Source organism: Anopheles darlingi, chromosome 2 (genome assembly GCF_943734745.1).
Source record: "Anopheles darlingi chromosome 2, idAnoDarlMG_H_01, whole genome shotgun sequence".
NCBI classification, from domain to species: Eukaryota; Metazoa; Arthropoda; class Insecta; order Diptera; family Culicidae; genus Anopheles; species Anopheles darlingi.
The window spans coordinates 10,506,772-10,521,771 of record NC_064874.1 but is presented as its reverse complement, the minus strand read 5'-3'; the positions used below and the strand labels follow the sequence as shown (position 1 = coordinate 10,521,771).

The following is a 15,000-nucleotide window of genomic DNA, read 5'->3' as shown; positions in this document are numbered from 1 at the left end:
AGCGTTTCTCTAAGCTCTGCAGCACCTCGCGTGCAAGATTGCGTGCAAGTGGTGTTGCAAGCGGAGACAGGAGAATCCCGAGCGGAGAAGTGTAGTGATATTGTGGGCGGTGCCGGGCAAGCCCCCAAGCAGTGTAGCGAGAGCGCAAGCGCGCCAGGCGCCGCAAGCAGCGCAGGAAAGGCGGATTCGCGTTCGCCGACCCGGTACACAACTGGGGAAACGGCGGATTTGGCTTCCGAGCTTTACAAGTTCGTGAAGACCAAACACAACATTCATGCGCCGATCAAGGACATGTCCCTGAGAATAAAGGCACTGGCAACGCGTGGGGCGCTGGAGTATGAGCAGCTGGTGGAGAGAGTGTCAAAAGCCGAAAAGGCTCTGAGTGAGGCGGCTGCTCGGGAAAAGCTACTCGAGGAGAGGGTCGCGGCCGTGGAGAAAGCAATTGCCGATGCTTCGAAGACAGCGAAAGCTGTTGACGCTGCGACGCCGAAGCCACGACAGGAGAAAAGGAAACGGGAGTCACCGGGTGTAGAAGAGGAGATGAAAAAGCCCCGGGGACCCGAAGCTAGGGTCGAGGCGGTGGAGGTGGAGGGAGAATGGCAGACGGTGCCTGCTCGCCCGAGGAGAGGGCCGAAGCCACCGGAGCAGGCCAAACAGAAGGAGCCGACAAGAAAGCAGCCGGTTGTGAAGGCAAGAGGAGACGCTCTGTTGGCGAGGGTCACTGAAAAGCTCTCATACGCAGACCTGGTGAAGAAGGTGAAGGCCGATCCGAAGCTGAAGGCCCTCGGCGAGGACGCGGTCAGGATCAGGCAGACCCACGAGGGGGACGTCCTGATCGAGCTGCGTGACGATCCTGCCGTCGACACCCCCGCCTATCGGTCGTTGGTGGAAGCGTCTCTAGGCAAGGAGACGACTGTCAGAGCGTTGACCCAGGAGAGGGTGGTGGAATTCTGGGGATTCGAGACGACAGCCACGGAGGAGGAAGTGAGGGAAGCGGTCACGGAACAGGGCGCACTTGGCGACGTACGGATGAGCATCCATCTAAGAGGCTCATCTGGCGGTAACCAAGGGGCAACAATCCGTCTCCCGGAGGCCGCGGCAGCGAAATTAGTGCAGCTTGGAAAGGTGAAGATCTCGCTCTCACACACACACGGGCAGTGGCTAGAAATGTTAGCTGTCGTTTCGTTCCCTTCGATACCGATGGCCGATAAGCCGCAATTGGCGTAAGACATTGGCAAGGACACTTTATCGCGCGGAGAGCAGATAGGAGGAGAGCCAGTGCAGAACTTATTTTTAAATCATGATGATGGTGTTTCCGGATCCCTCGGTGGTCCTTTCCCCCTTGAAGATGTTTCGAAGTCACAAGTCGTCTGATAAGTTTTGCCCAGCTCTTTGGCATTTGGCGTAGAATTTCTACCAACTTCTTTTGCTCTTCTTTGCACGGTAGTTGAGTAAGATGTTGAGTGCTTCATTCGATGAAATTTAGTACAGCAGCAGCCACGTTGCAGTCTATTAGCGTTGGACAGTGAAAATGCAGAAAATCGATTCTATTCCGCTTAAACGAAAGCAGCACAAGCATGACTACACATACTAGACGCATAAACTTGCCCAGCTCCGTGGCCAGCAAAGGGGAGGAACTTGTAGTTGTGTGAGGCGGCGTGTTTGGACTCCTCGAAACCGCCAGCCTGCGGTTAGTTTACATCCAATTAGACTAATTTGCAAACAATATGTTCTAAACATAGACAGAGAGACCTGGTATGTCGTGCTGGCGCGCTGTCCATGTATCAACGCTAGTGTCCGACATGGCCCAACCTGGTCCGGAAGCTCGACAACGCACGGATTCGATGCAACCGGTTGGCTGTAAGTGGGCCTGAAGGTGCAACTTGATATTGTTTTAAGGTGACACGGCGTACGGATGTAAGTACATAATGCAATATAGCTTCACAGGAAGTGGGGACAAAGTGGCAGCGAAGGTTAAACGAACATAGAAGCATTTCTATTGAAGTAAACTAGGGCGTTGTGCAAAAGATTCCATTCACAAAAGGTAACTTTAGCTGCACTTTGTCGGTCCATAATTCAATTAATCGAAAATATAATCCAAAACGGACCGGAGCGTCTTTCTAAAGGGATGCGCTTCATTTAATTAACTTCACATCATCGACCTGGAATGTTCCGGTGAACGCTTATGAATCCGCGGCTTAACTAGGGACGTGGATGTGGAAATGTAATTATTAAAATAATAAACCATGACAGGTTCCACATTATCAACCGAAGGACGGGAAGCGAAGTGTAAACGCGTCAGAAGTATCCTATTCGGCTTAAGCATCCTTTGGGACTCACGTTCCCGAACCCATTTCCTTATTTACGTAGTAAAACAGGAAGGAACACATACGAGCGTGTAGGGTGTACCGTCTTCCTTTTTGTTTTCCCATCGGGAATGTCATGTTGAAAGGAGGGAATCCTTTGGTGATGGCGTCGGTTTTCAAAAGCTCGGGAGACGGGCGCTAAGTAGCGAGCCGTGGGATCCGTAACAAATTGGAAAATTACATTCTACACCCAAAGCAAACAACCCCTCTTTTCACGCACCCCCACTTTCCACGGTAAACGGTGACGATGTGCGAGCGCCCGGTAAACCATTCATTTTGGTGCATTCCCGCTTGAGTCGGTTTAGGCGCACATCCCGGGTTGGTTAGATACGGTCGACCGGTCCCCAACGATTCCACAAATTGTGGACCTGGGTGTAGAGTGGGTTTGCGTTTAAAGGGTACATTAATTCATTCTTATTTATTATCATCTTTAATTTCAGTTAACTTTTCCATTAGAAACTTTGGCAGCCTTGCCTTGGAAGGAGTAACCTCCTAGACAGGGAGGGGCCACACCTCTAGAAAGGTAGCTAGCAAAAGAGTCGTAAAGTTACGTCGAACAAACGAACTTCTACCAACTGCTGGCTAGCAGTTTCTCAAAGTTATCGAATGGTATGCACGGAATACCCGGCGAGCAAAATGGCCACCACGAAGCGCCTGGCGGTGATAACGAGGGACCTTCTTGTTTATTGACATTGAATCTAAACTCGAAAAATGCTTTTCGAAAAAACAGATTAATATTATTGATCTTTCGTCCAAAGTTGACCGAAGCATTTTCCAAAACTAAACAGAACGCTATCGGTAGCAGCTGCTGCTGATTACAATGCGAGACATCACTTGAGCTGCTACGCAACAGCGAAACTAGAAGAGCGCAAAGAACGCGGTAATGATGTTCGCTTCTCGGGGAAGGCGAATGGAAAATATGGTTTGACTTTGCACAGGTTTCTTGGCATGATGCGCACCGGCGTACGGTTTGCCGGCTGCTTTGCACAAATGACACTCTGCACTGTCATCGGTTTCTCCTTCAGTAAGCACCAGCTTACGTTGGTGGTAAGCTTTTCGGGGGGAAAATTCGTTTCATTTTCCCGTTGGTTGTGGGAGCAATAAGCGGCTTTTACGCCAGGAAATGGACTGCAGGAAAGTCGGCGGGTTCATTCTTTGGTTATTTTTAGTGTTAGTTGTTTGCCGTGGTTACCGTCATAGTTGGCCTGAAAAAGCAACGAAACCCCCGTAAAGGTATGTGATGGTCATCAGAAGCATCTGGCTTCAATTTATGAAAATTATTCCAGCGCACCAATGTGAAATCATAAAAGTCAAACCGGAATGCGGTGCTCGCGGGTATAATCAAACGAACAATCGCAATGAATCGCAATATCGCGAGTAATTCCTTTGACAAGCGGTTAATTACTCATCGATTAATGAGCTTACCAAGGGCCAAATGGAACCTATTGATTCTGAATCGCACTCAACAACAGTCGCGATCAACGTACGCATATACGTAAAACATTCATATCGATGAAAGGGATGCAAAATATGTGTATTTTTTTCATGGAAAACGGTACATTACCTCGCGGCAGGAGTCCATTTTCGATTACCTTCGCCTCCAACAGGAGTCGGGGCAAAAGCAGGCAGATTGCAGTGATGATATGTATGAAGGCGGACGTGGGCCCACCGTGGATCCAGAGCGAGCTGCAAAAGAGGGGAAGAGAAACATGAAACGAAAATTATGCAAAAAATGTTGCCTGACATTTAACCTTCATTAAATATTTGGTAGCATCCGGGGCAGCGATATGACCTACGCTTATCACAATTTCATTTACAATGTTTTAACAGTTTCTCGGCCATCTGTATTTCCGGTTTTTTTCTTTCATGTAGTTTAGTTGATATGTATCATAAGGAATTTAATAACATTATTTATGATGTTTCAGCGGTTCTTTAATGCCCTCTAGCAGCCTGAAATTCGCAACATTTCACTCTAAATTATGAGAAACTAGGCCGGACGTGCCCCGCTGGTGCTGCTGCAACGAATGATTTATGACCCAGCATTAAGCTCACAAAAAAGGGACGTTGTCCGTACGGTTCACTACATCGGTCGCATACCAGCAGCCGGATGCATCGAATGACTCCAAGGCAGATCCAAATAGCAGATGACGGTTTGCCGCATAAAGCTTCTGCACCAACGCCACGTTTGCACGTTCTTTCCATGAATTTCCAGCGCTCAATGAAGGAAAGGTTCTGGTCGGGCAAATGCAGCCACTTAAATCAAATAGCTCCCGGGCTATGCCACAAACCGCATAGCGCTCAACAGGAGGACCCCCTTCATGGACGTTAACCGGAAGAGGACCGGTCGTAGCGACTGTGAGCTACAGGACGCCAGTGATCGCCTGTCGTAAGGTGTCCTAAAGGGGGCAAAGATTAGATTGATCGAGTGAAAATGAGTGACAATCTGGTGCAAACAGAAGCTAATGCGTGTTTGCTATTTTGATGCTTATAAGTAGGTGGTGCTATCCGATCTCATCAACAACGGTGAAGCCTGGATGAAGTTGGCTTCCCGAGAGCAAGGATTCTGATGTAAAAACTTAGAAAATGTGAAAAATATTTATGAAATATTTTCTAGAAGCTTCAAACTTTGACCTAATTCACGAATCATTCGCTGTCAAAAGCACAACTAAGGTGCTCCATTGGGTTGCATAGAATTGAAGAAAAGCCACCCCTCGAGTGGCTTTGGCTTACCGAAAAGACGATCTTTTAATGCCAGCTGCACACTCACCGCGGTCGTGGTTTGCATAAGATTTATAGTTCTCGCAAGTTCGCAAATCTGCGTGCAAAAGCACGATTCTGTCTTGCATTTGGCCAAACGGGTGCGGTATAAGTTGTGCTTATCAGCCAAAGCAGATGCTGCACATCGGAGCGGTTGAATAGCGCCACGCTGGTGATCCTAATGCCTTCCTCCGATTGTTGCCATAACCACAAATACACGCAACGTCGTGGAAGAAGAGTGTTGTGGGAACGAAATTGCTCCACGGAGAAACGACAGCCTTCCACCGAGGAGGTAATTGCTTCAGGGGCGATTGTTACTTCAGAATGGGATTAGAAATTTGCCGTGAAGGATTAGATGAATAGCGCTCGATGGATGGCTCGTCCGCTACCGAATCTATCACCGAAACCCCAACCGGAGCGCCACGTTCCCGGTCGGGAGCTGACGTTAGTGGAGTAGTTTTTAATTAAAGTTGTGCCATCGTCGACGTGCGCATTTCACGCCACCGTCCTATCAACCGAAAGCTATCGAGCGTAGCGAAGCTGCTCGCTGTGCAAGGGGGTTGGGAGGAAAACTTGATCCAGCATCTTCCATTCTTCGGGATGTTGGCTTTCCGTTGGTATTAGGTTGACGTGCTCCTGGAACAATGTCGATACCCTGACGCAAAGATGCGGCTAGAGTAACCGCCTCACGTCAGCACTTTCCGAAGGCAAAGTCTTGTCTTCTTGAGGACGCGAAACTATACGCAGACTCGTACGGGAAGCGCGCGCAAAAAGCGCGATTGCGTAATGAGAATATAATGAGTATTGCTACGCCTGGCGCAGACTAACTGTTAGGTTGTGGATGGTTCGAGAGCTAGAAATAATTGTCTGACAAGACAAACATAAATACAATTATGTGGCGCTCTCTTGCGGGAAGCTTGAATTTCTTGTGGTCTCGCTAAACTCTTTCCCCGAACTGGGTGATTAGGAGCGTTGGCTTTAGTTGTTGAAGTTAGGGTTTGAGTTTGACACGTTTGCAATTAGGCAGAGGAGTTCGCGATTAGTTAAGTTCGTGAAAAGTCTCTAGTAATTTGAATCGAACTATACTGTAATACCATGACTTTGTTCGTATTCCTTGTAAACGCATCAAAGTGTACTGCAGCTAATAAGCCGTCTCAACTTACCGAAGCGTTCCCTCGAAGGCTTCCTCTTCGAGACCATCGTGTCCGGTGGAGGATCCTGCGCCCGGCCACAGTTTCGTACCGGACGCCAGCTTCATGCCATCATTGGCCAGATTGCCAACGCGGAACAGTGCGGAGGCGAGTAGCAGCGGCAGGAACAACACCACTAGCCCACAGAACACGATCTGTATGTCCAGCTCCGTCGTCGGTTTGTCGTACTTCCAACTCAGCGCCGACAGTCCGATGTACCGGTGTGTACCCTGGACGATCAGGTAGCCCTGCAGCAACGTTATCAGTATGCCGTACCAGATGGACCAGAGCGTGTTGAGGTGCAGCCGGCGACGCCTATGCTTCCCTGGACAGGGATCACCCAGGCCCGTCACTTGTCGTCGAAGTGACCCCGAGTTTCCGACATATTGCGCCGTAGCCGTGGTGTTACTGCTCGTCAGCACGACGCTGCTGTGCGAGATGCTCGAGTTAAGGCTCTGGCATTGCTTCGACGAAGCGGTCGAGGTGGCGGTAATGTTGAGCAGCGATCGATTCTTCTTCGACGACACCATCGTAATGTCGCCACCGTTCTCGTACCCTACTAGCGATCCAGTTATCGACATCCTGTTACTGCCGACCACACAGACACGTTCGCGAAAGTCTTGCTTCCTCTTTGAATATTTCAAAAGGCAGGAATAATTCAAACACCTAGTGCAGGTGTGCAGACCAGAAGGTGGGTCTTGAGGTCGAGAAGGGGTGAAGTCAATCTATACTAGCAGAGCTGCTCCTCCGACCGATGGTTTTACAACTAATGATGTTTCTCTTCGGTGTTTGACATAGCAAGAGACTAGATTTGGCGAGCGCGTCGTGTATGAGTGGATGAGTGCAGTGTGTGGTGCACGAGAAATGAATAATGTAGCATCGTTGTCCTCGCTGTTCCGCTGTTCGACTGCTACGCTACGTGTTCTGCAGCAGGGCCTTCGGTTGCCTTCGATATGTGGTGGTGCTCATGGTGCCGGAAGGCGTCGCTGCGCCACTCTAATCCGATAGGAATCTGGAATGAAGAATGAAGCAATATACGAAGTGTGTTAATAGTTGATAACGCATTTGGTTCATAATCATTATCACGCTCAAAGCGTAGATGAGCTTGTTTGAAGACATTTAGCTAAATTATGACTTTTTTCTAAAAAAAAGAACAATTCAACTATGCTAATAACAATAGCTTGCTTCTAGAAAGGATTTGAAGTTTTTTCTTGGATAAAAAACGAAAGTAACGATCAGAATAACTTTTAAAATACTTCACCACAAATTGGATACAGCAGGCACCATCTGGTGCACTTCGACGATGTTATTATCGCCTGTAAATGGACCAAACGCGAGCCGGTCCCTTCTGAGTAAGCAATTTAATTTGTTATACAATCCGCTTATAACGTCTCGTTCCTTTTTGCACTCCTTATGCCACTCCCCAGAGAGGTAAGGAACCCGTGGAAAACCACCAAGTGGTTTGCATTTGCACGGCATCACGTGCCGATACAGCGTTATTTTCGTGGAAAACCAGCACCATTTGTGACTCATTTTGCTCAGGTGCTTCTCCGTAAATCGATGCTGATTCATCAGCACCTTCAGGTTACTCCCGAGGATTCTCTCTTTCCATTTTTGCTTTCCTCGGCGATGGGCGAAGGTAAATGGACGCCAGATTGCTTTCCTGTTCTTAAAACGCTGGAATAGAAAAACCACAATCTATGGGCGTGTGGTTTTTGTGTACCAATCGAGTACACCTACTTTGCTATCGTCTCGAAGAATTGAGGAGAAGTCTTAGAACCAAAAGCACACATTACGTAAATGGTAAGATGTGGTGTGTGGTGACCGGTCCACTGAACTCACCGGTCAGTGGCCCACTTCCTCAGCCAGCATTAGCTCCCGATCGACGCTAGACGTCGCACAGACGTAATGCTCTTGCCGATGATGTCGAAACCACAGCGCGCTCTCCACCGAGAACCACCTTCTGGATCTTGCTAGTGTTTCCCCCTGCGGGATTCCGTTCGGTATTATTGTTTATTTGTCTCGCCGGTTTTTATGCGACAACCCAAAACCTACTAACACTATGTACGATTTCAAAAGCAAATAAAAATAAAATGGTTCAAAGTGGAATGGGACGATAGGACAGAGCAGAAGGAAAAGAAAATGAAAAAAAAACCGGATCTCAAATAGCTGGTTCCGTTGGTTGGATTTTCATTCAGACACGAACGAGAGGAGAGAGTCAGCCAGACGATCGATTTTTGCTACAATTTTCCGAAACGCTTTAAGCATCCCGTGGCCACGGTGTGTCGGGGAACAGGACTCGACTCCAGTCCAGTCCACGAAACGACAGGGAACTGCCGTGGTTTAGCCGGGACGCCGTGAAATAGAACCGTCGCGTAATGGGAGTCGCAGCTGGCGCGGGATTTGAAGGGAGAGCAAGTTTGAGCATAAGTTTCTTTTTTCATTTTTCGCCGAAACGAAGGTGATTGTTATGGTGATGAGGACAGCCAGAGCAGCAGCAACAGCAGCAGCAGCGTTAGCAGCCCATCAGACCGCGGAGTGTGTGCATTCGCCAGGACCGAACACGAACCGAACAGAGCCAAACACTCACAAAAAAAAACTTGCAATCGACGATGACGGTCGCGACTACCGCGTGCTGATGGTGATGATGATAATGTAGTGGAAGTTCTCGTGAGCAAATAATATCAAATTGGTGAACAGACTGGTCCGCGTTTGTGGGTATGTCTGTGTGCGAGTGGGAGAGAGTTTCCACGAGCAAAAAATGCACTCGACAGTCATCTGCATTGTTCCGCTTCAACAGCGGGTTTTATGCTAGCAGTGCCACAAAAGCTTATTTAAATAATTCAGCAGCGTAGCTCTTGGAGTGTTTGATTATCTGAAGCTTAGTGACCAAGCGGCGCTAGAGGCCCTTCTGCTTTTAAACAGGAAAATTATTCATGATACTCATTGAAAAACGTTAGATTAACAAAAGTGAAACTTTGTTGCGCGTCCGCGTCGAGCATTATTTGGATTTCAAAACTATACGTCAATTATATAACTTGATTTCTTTTAATCAAAACTACGAAACGCACAGCGTTTATCGTTTACTACTCGATGGGCGGCACTTTAGCGAAGGCATTTCATTGCACAACTCAAACTCCCTAAAACCATTCCTTCCGCATGTGCATAGTGCACTTGAGCAGCGAATGCACTTTTCCCTATAGACCACTCAAACCAACTTGCGCAACTTGGTGCGATGGATGCGGCGTGGATCGACGAGTTCTACCCATCAAGATTGATGAACGAGCATCTTCCAGGCCCCCGAGGCGGAGAATGAAATCTACGGTTGCGACCTACTTTTTGCATTTCCCGAATGCTCTGCTGGCCGGTGGCTTTGCCGGTGAAGGTGGCCGAGCTGTTCCACATTTTTTGAAGTGGGCTCTTGGAAGAAAATGAGGCAAAAGTAGAGCGCGCGCGAGTGACTCTTGAGATTGAAAAGCATGCCCAGCAGCAGCAGCAGCAGCAGCAACGAGAGGACTTCTGGTGAAAACGCGGCAGAGGTAAGTAGAGCCGTCATCGTCGCACTTTTCTGGCGTAGTAATAGTTCGTCTTCGTAGGAATCATTTCCATTTTACTAATGAAAAACATTAGCCCGCGCATCGGGCAGCGCAACGAGGGACGTGGAGAGGAGCCAACAATTCCAAAACAGAAGTCCCAGAGGATCGTGAGGATTTTCTGAGAATCGGAAACACCCTGGCGAGTGAATATTATGTAAGCTAATGCTCTGGAAGATTCGTCGTGCCGACGGCTCGATGCGATTTTGGCCCCCGAGGGACTAATTAAAAATCGATATCAATTAGTTGTCTGTTTCCTGTTGTTGGTTGGTGGCCGTGGACGATAGGCCTCGGCATTATCACCCCTTCAAATGAGCTGTCGATTTGGATGTCTGTGTCGTACGGTGACGCGTGGAATTCGATGGAATTCGAGCACCACAGGCACGACGACGACGACAGGCGTAGCAACTATAATAAGCCGATCAATTATCATTATCACCCAACGCAGCGAAAGCATCCTCGATGGATATGGATCCACCTTCCAAATGGTGCCAGATAGCGTAAGAAAGAGAGAGAGAGAGAGAGGTAGAGCTTACGGTGGACTGAGCTTGAGTTGTTGACAGGCCGCCAGCAGCAGCCCGAGTAATGCGATCCCGCATCCCGAACTTCGCACCAAATTTAATTTGGTATAATCAGAATGAATTTAACGTCCCTTAACTGGTAATGAAGGGGAATTACAGGCTAACACAGTGATGGAGAGGGCAGCAAAATGGTTAAAGCAGTTAATCCGGCTCGCCTCGCGCTGTAAACTCCTTTGAACTCCAACGCATCCTTTATTAAATCCCTGGGCAAGGATGAAAGGATATGGGTGCTTTTAAGCCGCTCCGGTGCTGCCGGTGCCGCTGGACGTTAATTGAATATTTCCTGCCGCAATGTCCTGCCGCCACAACCACCATTAGAAATCTGAGAAAAGTCTGGTTCCGGTTCGAGGACCGTAGGACCAAAAAAATGAAAAAGGCTCGCCGGTGGCTCGAATGCGGGCATTTTATTTCACCGTTGGACACACCAGCTCGTCTCGTCGTCGCGCTCGCTGGGCGTTGATTGATGAGCGACCGACTCGCGTAATTTGATATTCGTAATTGACCGCAAACCGTTCCCGTCCTGTCATGTTGCTGGCCCGTAATAAATTCATTAACCATTCTTGGGCCAGGGCACAACTGGCGCATCCGTTTGCAGCGTGAGGGCACCATTTGGATTTCTCTGACTCTGGAGTCCTGCTGCTGCTGCTGGCCGGAGTGATAAATCGCATTCGCGGTGGCGGCCACCGAAGCGTCGCTGCAGTGGAGCGCGAAGAAATATAATATTTAAAACCACTAGCGCGCACCCATTGCGGACCGTTTTCGACCAAGGTTGCGGTGGTTCCGTGTGCCAACTGGGGATAACCGTTTTTAATAAAATTACGATTTCCATGACGGGACATCCGGTGGAACGTAACACGCGGGCTACCGGCTATGTATCTTGTTGACAGAATTTTCTTCGATTTCCCGTCACCGCAGAAACGGAGAAAGAGCGCAGAGAGAGAGAGAGAGAGAGAGGTATTGGTGTAGGGTGGCCACTTTTTTCGAAATTAATTACAACATAATGCAGTCGATAATCTCATTAGTTGGTGTCGCAGTCGCGCAGAACCGGGAGCGGTGGCATTCCCGTCAACCTGTCTGTCGTTTGGTGGTTAAAACTCTCGGCTTTTTAGGTCGTGGAGCGGGGGGTTTGAGGGATTAATTAATGTTGCCACGAAGCCAGGCATCGAAACTATAATAAATGGTGTGATTAAACAGCGCAATAAATGTTCGCTATTTATCATTAACGAACGCTTTTAGTTCCCTTTGCCCTTTTTGCATCTTTAAAAGTCATAAACTTATTAAAAATGTGAAGTACGTTGTTGTTGTTTAACTTATTGTAAGGAGTTAGAAAATCCCAATACAAATTTCACTTCCTGCTAAACCAAAAATTTATCCCAACGAAGACACCTTCGCGACGATTAATGTACTGCTGTGATAACGTACAAATGCCTTAGCAGAAACATACACACACACACGGCAACAGCGGCGGCAAACAAACCACTTCCTGCAGGCGGTAAAAATAATCATAAATTCGCCCATCAAATCGCACGTTCAGATGGTCTCGCGGAACAACCTTCCATCGCCTCGCGGGTCTTCAATTCAATTATGTGGAGCAGCATTTTTATCGCGCTTGTCTCTTTGAGATGAAGAAGTCTTACAGGGATCGGCGAAGGAGCGTGTGTAGGTCAGGTCAGGGGAAGTTTTGAAACGATTTTTCCTGCGCCAGGACAACGCTACGCGTTAGGAAAATGAGAACACATTCCGATCGCAAACAGGGACGCGGCTCGAAAAATTACCTGCTGTGTTTATGTGCCCAATACCACACCAGTGCGTGTGTGTGTGTCTGTATTTGTTGTTTGCTTCGGGGCCACGGAGTTTGCACGATCTTTGGTGTTTATTTTTTATGACGCCATAATCTCGTCAAGAATGATGGAGCAGGTTGGTGCTGGTTGGAGTGTACACACTTGCGGCTCCACGTGGCCAATGGATTTTTATGTTCTATTTATGTTTTGTTTTCCTGGTAATGTAGCCCCAACACCATCCCATTCCAACAGACGGAAATGCTTTGCAGTGCGCGGAAAGATGTCTTTAAAAGCAATTCCCGGGACGTCGTTCATTTTCTATTAAAGTTTGGTTCGTTCGACATCACGTCCCGGCAGCTTATCATGCTGCCGAGCTGAGTTTGCCTTGGGACGGAAGTGGTCGAAGGTAAAGAATAGAAGCTCTTCCCATAGATTCACACGGTAGAACTCACCGTTGGTTGGAGAAGCACGCTGGCGCAACAAAACTTGAACCATTTTATCGTCGATTGTTTAGTTCCCCGAAGGACGAATGTGGAACACAACAAATACAAACAAAAGTTAGTTAATTGAAAATTAAAATTAAAGAGCAGTAGTAGAGGGAGTGTGAGAGATACTGCTCGTAGAAGTTTAGTCTGTTGTACTGGAAAAAATCAGAGAAAACACTTAAATCAATCATACTGTTAAAGGTAATTCGGTTAAATCCAACTTCATCATCGAAAAAGTCGAAACCAGTTGGCAAACGACATCGACTCAACTCAAGTGGATAAATAAAACGAATAATTGACCCTCGAACCGACCAAGCTACGGTGAAGCGCCGTGGATGGTTTTTACCAAAACAGGCACCATGTGACGACAACGCCGCTGCCCCGACGGATCCAATCGCTCACGCTTCCCGGTGGCGGCTCAGTTGACTGTGAACGGCCCCGTCGTCCTCGGAAAGACGGATTGCAGTGTTTGTTTGCAGTGCGACTCAATTGCAGTGGTAATCGTCTCCCTCAGTCTCCCATCCCATCCCATCATCCTCTCATCGTCATCAGGCTCGACTTCATTTCCGGTTGTACCCGATGGTCCAGTAGGACATATTCATCATTCCGGTGTGTAACGCGTTCCCCGGGTGAAGGAGGAGTTTGGGCACAACGAAAAACAAATGTCACTCAACCGACGAGCGGTGGTCTAGTAGTCCCTGGTAGTCACGGCTAGGCTACGTTGTGTCGTTTTCCATGGGTTAGTAGCTGTTCCGGCGTTCCAGCTGACGATAAATTCGGTGATGGATTGAGCACCAACGTGTATGGTGAGCACGTGGCCCATACACACACACACACACACACACACACACACACACACACACACACACACACACACACACAGGGTGAGTCTCGAAACAGTCCATGCGTTACTCGGGCACACCGAGATGAAGCCAGCTGTTGCCCTATGACCCCACAGTGTCAACGAAGACGAGCGAGTCCATGGTTTGTATTTTATTTTCATGAAGCGAACAACAAAACAAGCCCATCATCGGTGGAGGCGGCTTATCGTGCGTAAGGTGTCTACGGACCATTAAAACTCACTTTCGCCGACAATCACGCACGGCCCGCAGTCCGATTTACGATGACTGCGGGAACCCATTTTGCCAACGTTTCGTTGCGTGTACGTGTACGGACGTCGTTTTCTGCAAACATCATTCATGCTCGACTTATCCCCCCCGTGCAGTAAAGGCCGACGTAAGGGGGAGTTTGTATTGCTGAGGGCATCATTCCACGTATCCATTACTATCATAAGCTACATCATCTTTAACATCATCGTCATCAGCATCCGCATCATTGTTATGATGTTGATAACCGTAAACGTATCTCCTTTCTCTGGGGTTAAAACGATGAGAATGTGAAATGAATTTGTTATACATTCTTCTTGTTCAATAATATTCAATTCACTTCCAGCGATCCTTGATGTCTAGAAATAACAATAAAAACATACTGAAACAGTGAAATAAATTTCTGGATAAGTTATCACAAGAAACTGAGACAGAAGAGGAACACAACGAGACATTGTAGATGACAATCTGCTCACAATGTAGAAGAAAACATAAAAAAAGAATCTAGAGCGCATCCATTACTCGCTGAGCAGACAAGATGCTAGCCCCTTGTGGAAACGAAAACAACCGATTGATAGTTAGTTTTAGTGCAGGTTATCTATCGTACGTACAGTACTCTGTAGGACAAGAACGAAGAGATGAATAAAGGAAAACTCCGTCGAGCACGACCGTACAATGGAGAACAAAATGTGTTTCTTCTGTCTGCACTGTGCACCGAGAAAACATCCAGCGAAGCTTCTTTTCCACTCGATATCTTTTCCATTTTCACCGAACACGAGACGCCGGCACGACCTCGGCTAGACGACCATCGCCCGTCAATGGAAGAAAAACTATGCATTGCCGGTCGTTGCGCGACGACGTGTCGTCTTTAGTCGCCACCGGGGTAACCTGTACGACCGTCTAACCTGGCCTGGCAGTCCCTTCTGGTCTGGTGTTTTTCTTTTGCTTTTCATGGAATACGGTAATGCAACGTGATCCCGGGAGTGCCAGGTCACCTGGATCACCATCAATAGCGAACGAACGAACGAACGATCGAGAACGTGACATTCGCCGAATGTCCACCAAGCGTCTCCATCGATAGTTCCACTTTAGATCGACAGATGACGGCCAAGGTGGGGTAATCGAAGGGCACCAAACTAAC

The 15,000-nt window shown here is 48.0% G+C and overlaps 1 protein-coding gene across 1 annotated transcript in view; it reads right to left on the bottom strand.

The window, feature by feature from the left end:
• LOC125949003 (protein tincar) overlaps positions 1–6,914 on the bottom strand; it is a 34,358-nt gene extending 27,444 nt beyond the window's left edge. Inside the window, exons 1-2 of the mRNA XM_049675660.1 lie at positions 6,287–6,914; positions 3,931–4,052 (exon numbers count right to left, since the gene is read on the bottom strand). Of these exons, the coding sequence (XP_049531617.1) occupies positions 3,931–4,052; positions 6,287–6,894 (730 nt within the window). The 5' untranslated portion in view covers positions 6,895–6,914. The remainder of the gene's footprint in view (positions 1–3,930; positions 4,053–6,286) is intronic.
• Positions 6,915–15,000: the final 8,086 nt, after the last annotated feature.